Source organism: Pagrus major, chromosome 12, assembly GCF_040436345.1.
Source record: "Pagrus major chromosome 12, Pma_NU_1.0".
NCBI classification, from domain to species: domain Eukaryota; kingdom Metazoa; phylum Chordata; class Actinopteri; order Spariformes; family Sparidae; genus Pagrus; species Pagrus major.
In genome coordinates, this window is record NC_133226.1 from 4,815,349 (window position 1) to 4,826,794 (window position 11,446).

General features: G+C 43.0%; 1 protein-coding gene and 1 non-coding gene across 2 annotated transcripts; one reads left to right on the forward strand and one right to left on the reverse strand.

Annotated features, from left to right (window-relative positions):
* Positions 1–346: 346 nt before the first annotated feature.
* trnas-uga (transfer RNA serine (anticodon UGA)) lies at positions 347–429 on the reverse strand. The gene has a single exon. It is a non-coding gene; the product is annotated as a tRNA-Ser (tRNA).
* Positions 430–4,517: 4,088 nt separating this feature from the next.
* Positions 4,518–6,700, forward strand: LOC141005866 (E3 ubiquitin/ISG15 ligase TRIM25-like). Its single transcript, XM_073477917.1, has one exon. It carries the CDS (start codon positions 4,521–4,523, stop codon positions 6,186–6,188), a length of 1,668 nt encoding a protein of 555 aa, XP_073334018.1. The 5' UTR covers positions 4,518–4,520; the 3' UTR covers positions 6,189–6,700.
* Positions 6,701–11,446: the final 4,746 nt, after the last annotated feature.

Here is an 11,446-nt window from a genome sequence, read left to right on the forward strand (position 1 = left end):
GATCCTCCACTAAATGGACAACACAAGAACACTACCCACCATTTGAAGCACACTTGGCTGGAGGACTCTGAACTGGGATGGTACCTGGACTCTGATGTTTTAGAAGTCCACAAGAACACAAGTACAGACGAGAACAATGTAGCTGTGGCTGCCATGCAAGGTGCCGACCAGCACATCAGGAGCAGTTTTTGGGTTCAGGATCTTGCCCAAGGACACTTGACAAGCAACCTTCAGATAACAAGATGCTGGCTCTACCCCTGAGCCACAGCTGCTCAAAGAAATGTGCATCTGTGTTATATAAAGCAACATACACTGGGGGATGGACAGACACATGGGCAAAGAGAGACATCGCTGTGAACAGGGTTTGAACCTGCGCGGGGAAACCCCATTGGAATTCAAGTCCAACGCCTTAACCACTCGGCCAAAAATGGGGCAAAAGGGACTACCCGGGAGGGGGGAAGAAGAAGGGGGGGGGGGGGGCAAACGAACACTATATCCATTTTGCTGTATGAAGGCATGTTTTGCATTACTGTTTTATTATTGTTGTGAAGCACTTTGTAAATGTATGTTTTAAAAGGTGCTATATAAATAGAGTAATAATTATTATTATTACTATTATGATGATGATGATTATTATTATTATTACACAGACAGATGTAAAAATAATATTCCGCCGACAAAAAATTAAACTTGGCACAATTAAGCATGTTTAAAACACCTGGACACATCTGTCTGCTCTGCTCAAACACATAACCAGGCTCCATTACCGGAGGGGAGAAAACGCCACAGATAGCCGATATATTACTATTCCACTGATGGACAATGACACTTGGCACAATTCTTTCACATCTTAAGGCTTTTCCCGAGAAATTGGCAGAGTTTATACGGCAAATAAACAAAGAAATAAGTTACTATTGGTCTTCTGATTCTGTCATATCACCAATATCCCCACCATCGCCACACAGTGCTAGTATATGTACAGCGACGCCATTACGGGCAGAATCTCTGTTAGCAAAACGGCTACGTAACAAGAAAGTTGAAATACAAGTTGAATTACGTGCTAACGGGACGGGAAATTAAATCGTATATTGTTTTGTCACACGGTTTAACATTCGGCTTATACATGGTGTTGCTTTTATGAGTATTAATCAAGTTTTCCAACCTTTTTTCCGTGTTTGGTGTTCGGCTGTTATGCGGTGTCAGTGAAAAACATGGCCGACATTCTAAAGAGATAACCCCGCCCCCTCCTACATCACATGACCTTTGTTAGGACTTGTTCGGAACTGTGTTTGGACCTCGTTTGAAACTCTTTGATCTCATTAGGAATGTGTTCGGACCTGTTAGGAAAATGTTAGGATGTGTTCGGAGTTTTCAACACATAACGTTGTTATGATGTAATGGGTTTTGTTTGTAGTTAGCACCTACATTATATCGGTCAGATGTTTACAGACCTGGGGCCTCATGTACTAAGACTTGCGTGGATTTCCCACTGAAACATGGCGTACGCTAGAATCCAGAAACTGTCGTACGCACAAAAAAAATCAGATGTATCAAAGTGTGCGCACGCATGGATCCAAGCACTTTTCCTTTGTACATCCCAATCAACTTAGAATTGAGCGCACATGTAGAAGTGCTAAACCCCTCCCTGTCCACGCCCCCATTTAAATATGCAAATCAATTTAAATAGGGCCTGCACCGGGGATTCCCCTCTCTGCACCGCCAGATTTACACCATGAGTAAAGGGAAGAAGCGCAACTTCATCGAGTCTGAGCTCGAAACGTTATTAAATGAAGTCGAGACACGAAGATCTGTATCATTTGGTAGCCTCTCGTCAGGGATAAACACCAAAAAAAGAAATGTGAGTGGGAGCTTGTGTGTGAGGCAGTGAACGCTGTGGGGTCGGAGCAGCGCACACTCACTGGAAAAAAAATAAATAATAATAATAATAATAATAATAATAATAATATATATATATATATATATATATATATATATATATATATATATATATATATATATATATATGCTACCTTTAGTGGGGACAAACAGAAGGACAAAACAACTTCATTACAAGGATTGACAAGACTGATCGCACTTATATTAATGACTGCAGAAGTGCGCCGTGGCTACTGCAGTGTGACATTTCCAACTTTACGCATGCGTTCATTGACACAAATACTGAACACAAGGAGACAATAAAGGGCTTGTGAGACAGCTCTGCCGCTCTATTTTCACCAGGGAAAAACAAATGCATATATTTGAATGCACGTGCCCAAATGGGCATTGTGCTGGTTTACATTCGGGGCGCAATTAAACGGATACATTATTTAATCACCGGGAAGCCACCCATCGCGCACCGTGCCAGCCTCCAGCCTGTTACCAACCATGCTATTGGTAAGAATGAACGAGTCATGCGTTGAACCAGGCCACCTTGCCACGATGTTGGTGAGCTGCATTTGCGCATCACATATTATTTGAACATTAATTGAATGAAAATGTTTCCTGTTGACACAAACAAATTTACGGACACCGGCTCTTGCTGCAAATTGCGCTTTTATGTTGGCCTGTTCAACAGCATTGTATGGGAATTTGATGTACCTGGATGACATTCTTACGATCCCAATTCAGCTCCAGTAACACTGGCCTCGGCAACCTAAAACGACTCTTGAGCCAGTTGTCGTCATTTGCCAACAGATCTTCCCGTTCTCTAAACACCCTCTCACGTCTGACATTACCATTTGCGATGTCTTCTAACAAGGCCAAGGCTGCCATTGTTAAGCCATTTTTTCATCACTTTGCGCATGCTTTTATATCCATCCATATGATTGCAAACACGTGTGTGTTAATTGTCCATTAATGTGTCTCTGATGTGCACATTACTCTGAGGACTAATTGTTTTCACATAATTAACAGTTTCCCAGCATCACCTCAACGTGTCGCCAAAGGAACAATAGCTGTAGAAACGTGCGTACGCCAGCCATGAAGCTGGCGTGGGGCACCGCACATTTCCACGGTCATTTCACTTTTGATACATCTGACCGTTGGCGTGGAAAATGACGTACGCCACGTTTTTGTGCGTACGCAACATTGATACATGAGGCCCCTGGTATTTGTATTTATGACAGTGGTTTTACACTCAGAAACTGTGGGGGGCGCAAAGTTGCAGAAATTGCCAATTTCTACATAATGTTGCTTTAATTCATTTGACAAGCTGTCATAATGTGACGTTAATAACATCAAAGTAAAATGTCACAAAGGAGTGATGTTAGAACAGTGAAGGGCAGAAAGTCTGATCACATTTTGATCATCTTAAAAAGTTAAAGCACTTATTATAAGTAAGGAACAGATCTGTAGAGCCCTGCTCCCACCATGGTCGTATATTCCAGCTGTGTGTCACAGGTCTGTTATGTCACGGCTGTTGAAAGAACTCCTGCAGAGGATACACCTGTGTACCCTCACTCATAGCTCCTCTAGCAAGCCTTCTCTCTCCTCGCTCCTCTCTGCTCAAGATGCAGTTTAGGAATTGAGAAATCCTTCAATATGGCACGCTGAGGTCGCTTTTTCAGGTCACAGGCAGAAGGACGGAGGAGAGAGGAGATGAGGAGAGAGGAGATGAAGAGATGAGGAGATGAGGAGATGAGGAGAGAGAAGATGAAGAGAGAGGAGAGAGGAGATAAGGAGATGAGGAGATGAGGAGTTACAAAATGGAGAAAAGAGAAGAGCTCAGTAAAAGAATCAGGAGTGGAGACAGATGAAAATGTCCCTGACTGGCTCCATCCTGCTTTTAAAGGAAAACAGCACTTTGGAAACAAAACCACAGAAAAATTGTCACCCTTGAAGTGAACTGTATTCTAAAAACCATTCAATGATTCTGTGTATCATCATCTGACTGCTCTCTCTGCTGATGATGCACTCAGCATCAATATGGTGGAAGAATATCATGTGTTCTGCCAGTGAAATGAATAAATGTTACTCTTTGAATAAGTCCTAAAACCTGTTCTCCTGTCCATGGTGTGATAATAAGCCCTGGAGAATATAAAGAGTTCAAAGCAAGATCACTAACAGCACCAACATTGTGTTTATTCTCCTCTTTGAGCAGGTCAAGTCACTCTTCATATTTAATGAGAGTGGTTTATGGAACAGAGCTCTTAAATCATGTCACACAGCTGCTCCAAACAAACCAAAGTGTACTAACAGGTCAGCGACTGGGTCAACACATCAAACTAAAAGTGATTTATTATCTGATCAGGGTAATCTTGGGTTGTGTATTGTGAGCAGCATTTATTTTTAAGAGGGAATGAATCCAGTCTGGTGTCTGAAACTCTTCATGTTCTAAAGAGGAGCTACACGAACACAGAGACTTGCTTGAATGACTCTTCTTCCTGGTGTGTATAAAGCACGGTAACTCCTCCCTCCTCTTCCTGCTCTCAAGTTCAGCCAATCTCATTCAGTCAATGTGTTTCCTGTTGCCAGTATGAGAAAGTGAAAGTGTTTGACATTCAGTGTGTCTGAGAGGTGAAATGGCGCTACAAGGAGTTCAGCTGGACCAGGAAAAACTCTGCTGTTCGATCTGTCTGGATCTACTGAAGGATCCAGTTGCTATTCCCTGTGGACACAGCTTCTGTATGAACTGTATTAAAAGCTACTGGGAAGAAGATGATCAGAAGAAAGTCTACAGCTGTCCTCAGTGCAGACGGACCTTCCAACCGAGGCCTGCCATGGTGAAGAACACCATGTTAGCAGATTTAGCGGAGGAGCTGAAGAAGACTGGACTCCAAGCTGCTCCAGCTGATCACTGCTATGCCGGACCTGAAGATGTGGCCTGTGATGTCTGCACTGGGAGAAAGCTTAAAGCTGTCAAGTCCTGTCTGCAGTGTCTGGTCTCTTACTGTGAGCAGCACCTCCAGCCTCACTATGAATCCCCTGCCTTTGAAAAACACAAGCTGGTGGACCCCTCCAAGAAGCTTCAGCACAACATCTGCTCTAGTCACGATGAGGTAATGAAGATTTTCTGCCGCACTGATCAGCAGTGTATCTGTTATCTCTGCTCCATGGATGAACATAAAGACCATGACACAGTCTCAGCTTCAGCAGAACGTACTAAGAGGCAGGGAGAGCTCGGAATGAGTCGACAAAACATCCAGCAGAGAATCCAGGACAGGGAGAAAGAAGTGAAGCTGCTCCAGCAGGGGGTGGAGGCTTTCAATAACTCTGCTGATAAAGCAGTGAAGAACAGTGACAAAATCTTCACTGAGCTGGTCCATCTCATTGAGAAAAGAAGCTCTGATGTGAAGCAGCAGATCAGATCCAAGCAGAAAAGTGAAGTGAGTCGAGTCAGAGAGCTTCAGGAGAAGCTGCAGCAGGAGATCACTGAACTGAGGAGGAAAGATGCTGACCTGGAGCAGCTGTCATACACAAATGATCACATCCAGTTTCTACACAGTTACCCCTCACTGTCTCAAATCAGTGAACCTACAGACTCACCCAGCATCAATATCCACCCTCTGCAGTACTTTGAGGATGTGACAGCAGCTGTGTCAGAGGTCAGAGATAAACTACAGGACATTCTGAGTGACGTATGGACCAAGATCTCACTGGCAGTGACATCAGTGGATGTTTTCCTGCCACAAGCACAGCCAAAGAGCAGAGAGGAGTTCTTAAAGTATTCATGTCAAGTCACACTGGATCCAAATACAGCAGAGACACAGCTTTTGTTGTCTGATGGGAACAGAAAAGCAACAGTGATGACAGAAGTACAGTTATATCCTCAACACCCAGACAGATTCACCAAAAGCCAGCAGGTCATGGGCAGAGAGAGTCTGACTGGACGTTGCTACTGGGAGGTGGAGTGGCAAGGGTGTTGTGACGCTGTAGCAGTCACATACAAGGATATCAGCAGAACAGGAGATGAAAGTGAATTTGGAAAAAACAACAGGTCCTGGGCGTTGGAGTGGTTTGACAACAGTTATGAATTCAGCCATAACAACATCAGCACTTCCATCTCAGGCCCTCAGTCCTCCAAAATAGGAGTGTACCTGGATCATCATGCAGGTATTCTGTCCTTCTACAGTGTCTCTGACACCATGACTCTCCTCCACAGAGTCCAGACCACCTTCACTCAGCCGCTCTATGTTGGACTGAATGTTTATGGTTATGAAAAGTCTGTTGAATTGTGTGAGCTCAAGTAGACGGGTTGAAATTCTGTGGCTATGTACATACATTCAGTGTGGGTTAAATATTAAATGAAGAATATAATGTTTTTCAGGGTTTTTCTCTTGGAATCTTTGAATTAATATTACACTTTGAACAACTCGAAGAATTTTTGAGACAATGTTAGTAAGAAACCTGATAATTCCAGAGGAGTAAAGAAAGAGAATTTGATTTATTGGAAACAGAAATGTGTTAGAAGTTTGCAGCTGTATTATTTAGAGTGAAAATATAAGGACATAGAATTAAAGTATAAATATGGTAAGCTGTTGTTAGAAAATCATTTCATTATAAATAATGGAATTTCTGGAGTTTGCAAATTTCTGAGTGTTTAATGGAAATAACCTGAATATTTTACTGGTGATAAATGAATATATAATCATATAATCACTTTTTTGTTTCATATATCTGGTGTTACTGTAATATTTGATGTTCCTTCTGTTCCACTGCATGGCCCTTAATGGAGCAGAAATAGTATTTCTAAGTAGTTGATCTGAGCCAATGTTTATTTTGCTCCAGCAGGATTTATTACTCAATCAATAAAGTGGATTTTCCTCCCAAAAACTAACAAAGTATTTCTCTTAATTTCATTCCACAAACTAGCATAACACACCTGAATGCCTGAGACTGAGTTGCATTGTTGGTAATATACTGTTGCATTGTGGGTAATATGCAGCAGGCTCCAAGGTTTTCATAAGATAAAGGATGCTTTGAATAAATAACATAATGCTCAGTCAGTGGAGACTTCTTTTAAATGTAATTGTGAATAACTTCAGCTCAACAGTCCACTTAAGTAGCTTTTCCCTGAGCACTTGTCTAAACCTGTTATCAGCAAAGTTGTGTATATGAACAATATACAAAGTCTAATATTATACACCACTGTGCCATTGTTGGTTTTTCTTTAAATAATATATTTATTAAGTTGAGCAAAGGAAATCAAGGGATTTCCATGTTGTGGGTAAGTGAACTTCCCACGTAGTCTCTTTGAACGCTCAGATCTACGTACAGTGTCCATACTTTGATCACTAAGAGCACTATCTGTTTTTTCTACAGCAACATGGTCCTTAGTGATAGCTGGCTGGTTATGATCTGTCTGAGGAGCATCGGCTAAGTCACATGAACTTGGCAAAGGAGTACCTTCTGCTCCAACAATAGTCTGCTCTTGAGAACTGTTGGAAGTGGTTAACTGTTCCTGCTCTCTCTCAATTAGTTGTTAATCCCTTTCCATTTCTGATAAGGATGCATGAGTTGAGCTTTGAAGTTCAGCTGCATCGTTTTGTGTCTCCATCTGATCAATGTGTTTTTCTGTTTCAGCACAGGGATTGTTTTCAGGTTCCTGTTCCATTGGGTTATTTTCCACAGGTTCAGAGTTGTTTAGAGTCAAATCAGGTAAGTTTCCAGTCAGGTTTGTATTTTCTTTTTCCACAGGTGAGTTCAACACATCTGCTGTTGAAGGTTCAGGTAAGTTCACAGGTAAGTTTCCTGGTTCCATTTCAGGTATACTTTTCAGATTAGGTGAGAGTTTTGTTTGAGGACCTGTTTTACTTTCAGTTGCTATTTCCCTCTCAGGCAAAGTCATACTGACAGGCTCAAGGACCCTTACCTCTGTCTCAACCATTTCAACTGGATAAAATAACAGACTGTCGTCTTCTTCTTCTGAGTCCAGCGGTCTCGGGTTGGATGGGGGTTTGTCTCGTTCTAGGCCTAATAGTGGGTCTTTTCAGGCTCTTCCTCTACTTCAGAGAGGAATCCACGTGGGAGTAATAGATCCCGGTGCAGTGTGCGTGTTGGACCATCCTGACCTTCAGGGCATACTGTATAGACAGGTAAATCTCCTGCTCTCCGCTGCACCACATAAACAGTGGTCTCCCACCGGTCAGCGAGTTTATGCTTACTGCGGAGGCGGAGATTACGAACCAGAACTCTATCTCCTATCTCCAGACTTGACTCTCTCATCCGCATGTCAAACCTTTGTTTGTTCTTGTTTTGCTGTAGATAACAAGTAGCTACCAGCTAAGTTAGTTAGCTTAACGTTATTCTTATTTGCTTACGGTACCTAAATGTGGGTGATTCGACATCTGAAAAGGGATGCAGCCTTTTCACCACATAAGCTGCTACTTTTCTGTGGCACTCTTCGACTTGCTCCGCTGACAGCTTTCCCCTTGCTGCTAGAGTGAATGGGGTGTCACGTCGTTTCTCTGCTGGTTGAAGAAACATCTCTGCTGGCTGGGGTCGCTGGCTGGTTAACGTAGCAGCAGCAGCAGCAGCAGAAGCAGCAGGCTCAGACTGGCTAACATTAGCATCACTCTGCAAGCTTTCAACAACTATGAACAGATTTGACACAGTTTTAGTAATTGGTAGTCTATAACTTTAGCTAGTCTGTTAAGAATAAGACAATCATAATTTTCATGTACCTGATTCCATTTGCAACGAGGAGTTGTTGGCTGATGGTTGACTGTCCGAAGTGGAGGAAGCGACGGGAGCAGGAGAGCGGCGCAATGAGTTAAACACTGTACACTCTTTAATTATTATACCATGCTGCAGGCGAAGGTGTTTGTCATGTTTGTTGTGCATCCTCCTTTGGCAGTAATAAGTTTGCGGTCCATGTTCAGACGAGTGATGTTCTTCTTACTAGTGGAGCACGCCGGGTGGAGTAATACAAACCCCGTAAACAAACGGAGCAAGCCGGGCGGAGTAATACAAACCCCAGAAACAAACTAGTGCGGGCATTTAGGAACTGAAAAAAAGAATCTAAATTCAAACATCTTCGTAACGGTTCCGGAACAGGACATTAGCAACCGGTTCCTATTTGGAACCGGTTCTCGGTGCCCAACCCTAGTGAGCACAGATGACTTCAACACATGTGGGAGGACAAGTTGATACACTGGTCTGTTGTCACATTGTCGCCTCCTGTATAGCAGACCATCCTTCAGTTCGAACCGACTCATCTCTCTCAGCATTAACCGAAACTCAAGTGACTCAGACTTTAGACGGGCAGGTGCTGGTTCTCCCGACTGAATCAACTTCATGATACCACTGATGCTGGGGTCTGCTTGCTGTAGTCTGGCCAACTCGGTGTCACTGTACTTAGGAAACGTGGAAAGCCCTTTAAAGGAGTCCTCTTCAAATGCAGCTGGAATAGCATCTGGATGAATAGCGAGTGACTCAATTAGACAAGGGGACAGTGATGGTTCGTCCTGTTCCACAATGTGATATTGACAAGTTGCCTTGACTACATCCACAGGAGCCAGGTGGTGTGAGGTAAACTCATGAATCCGTAAACTCTCCTCTTGAGAGCAACTGTAATCAGTCAACTCTCCATGGGGCCTTCTCGACAAGCCTGAAGTGGAGTTTCAACAGTTGTATGTTTTGATTCTTTAGCTTGTGTGAGATTGGGTGGAACTATGGCAGTTGTAGAAGGAGTCGTTAACTCCTCACTCACTGGTTGGTTAGGGTTCTCAATAGTTTCTGTTATTCTAGTTAGCTCCTCTCGTAAAATGTCCTCAAAGGACTTTCCACTCAAGTTTGGCTATGTCTTTAAGCTCAGATAGGAATGTATGAGTGACCTTAGTGCCTGCTTTACCGCTGTAGACACTAGACAGGGTTTGCACATGGTGAATGATCTTAGGGTCTGCAGAACTTGGCCTATCTAATGGTAATATGGCTTCAAATGTCTGTATTGCTTCACCTGATTCAAACTCAACAATAGCCTGTTTGTGAAATTCAGACTAAGGTCGGGTTCACACCTCAAGGTCCGTGAAAGGTCCGTTTTATGATCTCAACCAACGCGAGGATGATACATTGTTTCAATTTTGAGTCGGTCCGGTTTGTGTTCACAAAGGTCAAACTCAAACGGTCCAAAATCTGTAAACAAAACTCATGCATGCAACTCATACATCAGGTCAGTAGCCTACTGTACATCATGGAGCGTCTGCTTATTTTTACATTAGTGCTGATCTGGAGCGCTTACACGCAAACTTTAATGGACCGCGCGTACGAACGCCTCATAGAGCAGCGGGCATTAAATAATGTCTTGATCAATGCATTTCGCCGAAGATGCTATGCGATCCGACGATTGTACCGGAGTAGACAACAGGCAATAATGATGGCCTACCATGACGTAGCGGGACCAGTGAGGTAAGCAGACAATCACAAACATGTAAAAATCACAAAGTTGGCTCATCATAATTGCAGCTAGAATCCATGCATCTCCTTGAATGAATGAACGAATGAATGAATGAATGCCCCTATACTGTAGACACCCCGGCCCCCCCCCCCCCACACACACACACAAAACAGTACTTCAAAAGTTGCTCCCCTTTCATCAAGAATAAATTCTATTAGCCTACATAGAAATATAGTAATAATAGTAATATATATTATGGGCTAAAAAACAACAACATATGCCTATTTAACAATAAATTAGTGAATTAATGCATACAAGGCCCTATGGCTGTATAAAACATTAATTATATACAAAGTTGCTGGTAAAATAATATTACAATATTTTGCTGTAAATGGCTAAATCAGATGATCAAATGGGCCTAGATATTAACTAGAAGTTAAGAGTATTAACAGTATGTTTATAATATTTCATTTTTTCATTTAATATTTCATCTACCAATTGTGCCTTTCATCCCTGCCCCAGGAGCATATGGGTTCAACAACAAACCTGTCATTGGTGGCAGGATGTGAGTGAGACCTGGACTGACAGGGAATGGCTGCAAAACTTCCGTATGAGAAGGGGCACATTTATACACTTGTGTGACCTCCTGCGGCCAAGTCTCACCAGGAACAACACCCACTACCGCCAGTCTGTCCCTGTTGAGCTGCGGGTTGCAATTAGTCTGTGGAGGCTGGCCACCAACCTAGAGTTCAGGTCCCTCTCCCACCTATTTGGGGTAGGAAAGTCCACAGCCTGCATGATCACCCAAGAAGTAGTCACAGCCATCAACAACACAATGAGGCAGAACTACATAAAACCTCCATCTGCAGCTGAGCTGAGAGCCACTGTGCAAACCTTCCGGGACAAGTGGCATTTCCCACAAGTTGCTGGAGCCATTGATGGGACTCATACTGGGATCCAGGCTCCGAGTGATAGCCCTGCTGACTACTTCAACCGTAGAGGGTTCTTTTCTGTGCTACTGCAAGGTGTGGTGGATCATCGCATGATGTTCTGGGACATAAACATAGGCTACTTGTCACACCGCGGTGAGGTTGTCTCGTCTTGGGTTATTGT